Source organism: Mus pahari, chromosome 5, assembly GCF_900095145.1.
Source record: "Mus pahari chromosome 5, PAHARI_EIJ_v1.1, whole genome shotgun sequence".
NCBI lineage: Eukaryota > Metazoa > Chordata > Mammalia > Rodentia > Muridae > Mus > Mus pahari.
In genome coordinates, this window is record NC_034594.1 from 14,594,953 (window position 1) to 14,596,959 (window position 2,007).

At 39.9% G+C, this 2,007-nt stretch overlaps 1 protein-coding gene across 3 annotated transcripts in view; it reads right to left on the reverse strand.

Annotated features, from left to right (window-relative positions):
• Positions 1-2,007, reverse strand: part of Bend6 (BEN domain containing 6) — a 59,667-nt gene that overhangs the window by 31,779 nt on the left and 25,881 nt on the right. For all 3 annotated transcript variants that reach the window (XM_021198857.2, XM_029538866.1, XM_029538867.1), the window contains exon 2: positions 264-472. In XM_021198857.2, coding sequence (XP_021054516.1) covers positions 264-383 — 120 coding nt within the window. In that variant the 5' untranslated portion in view covers positions 384-472. The remainder of the gene's footprint in view (positions 1-263; positions 473-2,007) is intronic.

Consider the following 2,007-nt stretch of genomic DNA (forward strand, 5'->3'; position numbering starts at 1 on the left):
GAGAGAGAGAGAAGATAAAATAAAGAGAAGGGCCAGCCATAGACATATAGAGAGAGAGAGAGAGAGAGAGAGAGAGAGAGAGAGAGAGAGAGAGAGAGAGAGAATAGAAACTATATTCCCTCAATTGGATAGAGTTAAAATGGACAAATTACAAGAAGACGGGGGGGGGGGGTGGAGTGCCAAGAAACAACTAGGGAAACAATGCTGAGAATTGCAGAATGCAGCTGAGGTAGATGAGAAGATTAAATCAACAGAATACCGACCTGTGATTTATCCAGGGCACTATTAGCATTTTCTGAGTTCGCTGTCTCTGTCCGTTTCCTCTTTCTTTTTCTAAGAACTTGGTTGTCGGTGATGCCATCTGTCTGCAAGATCTTCTGCATTTTCTCAATTAGTCAGCCAAGGCTTTTCGGAACCGGCGAAGGCAGAAATGCCCATGTAGGTGCTGCTATTCTGCATGCGGTTCTTGCTTCTTAAAAACAAAAATAAAACACAGGGTGCCTCAGCCTGCTTCCGGCTTTCACGGAAGGTGCCATGCAGAAGGGGCCACGCTGTTGTCTTTCTCACTGACCAACTTCCCGCACATTTTTACTTGACTCAAAAAACTTCAGCTTGGTGCTGGAGATGTGGCTCAGTGGTTAAGAGCACTGACTGTTCTTCCAGAGGTCCTGGGTTCAATTCCCAGCAACCACATGGTGGCTCACAACCATCTGTAATGGGATCCAATGTCCTCACAGATGTGTCTGATGATGGCTATGGTGTACTTACATAAAATAAATAAATAAGTCTTTTTAAAAAGATTTTATTTATTTTATATATGTGAGTACATTGTAGCTGTCTTCAGACACACCAGAAGAGGGCATCAGATCCCATTACAGATGGTTGTGAGCCACTATGTGGTTGCTGGGACTTGAACTCAGGACCTCTGGAAGAGCAGTAAGTGCTCCTAACCTCTGAGCCATCTCTCCAGCCTTAAATAAATAAATCTTAAAAGAACAAAAAAAAAAATCTATTGCAAGGCAAGGGATTGATACACAGTAACAGGTCATACTTTAAACAACAACAACAACAAAAACCATTCAGCTTTGTTACTGCCCTCAAGCTGCTCATGTGGCCAGGTGCAGCTAGTTGGCTTTAAAAATGTCAAATAGTGTAAGAACACTTCCCATATGTCCTTCTTGTCAAGTAGCTATGAAGAATCTACAGGGTTTAAATATTCTAGGTGTGTATAAACATTATCACACAGAACTGAAATTATGCACTTCTAGGAAAATATATTAATAATAGTCAACAACACCAGGATGGAAGGTGAACATATTCCCAAGAGATCAATAAGAGTTGCTTAGACCTGAGTTTTGTTTTAAAAGGTGTTTTTCTTCCTGAAAACCCTGAAGTCTTATGACAGGAGATTCCCCTTGTCCCAAACTTGCTGATTCTATCAGTAGGGTTGCAATGACAACATTTAACCTTGGTGATGCACAGTAGGTCTTATTTAATCTTCAGAGTACTTGCTTCATTTGGTTTGTTTTCATAAGCATTTAATTATAAGTATTAAAACCGAAGTCAAATTGAACATATGAATCTTCATGAAATATATAGAATGTTGAGCACACAGTAATATTTTGCTTCTTATCAAATTACTGTAAATGTATTAGCAAATGCACTACTCAAAATTTTTTATTCACAAGGTTCATAATAAAGCACTGGAGTACAGCATTTTGGAAGCAGTATCTACTAATGTGACAAGTGAAGTTTTCACGATAACATTATAGTTGGGCATAGGGTACACACCTGCACTTCGAAAAGGAAGGCAGAAGGATTTCATGTTCAAGGCCAGCCTGGGTGACACCATGAAATGTATTTTCTAAATTCCAAAATAAAATAAAACATAAACATACAAAAGAAAAAAACAAAACAAGGGCTGGTGAGATGGCTCAGTGGGTAAGAGCACCCGACTGCTCTTCCAAAGGTCCAGAGTTCAAATCCCAGCAACCACATGGTGGCTCA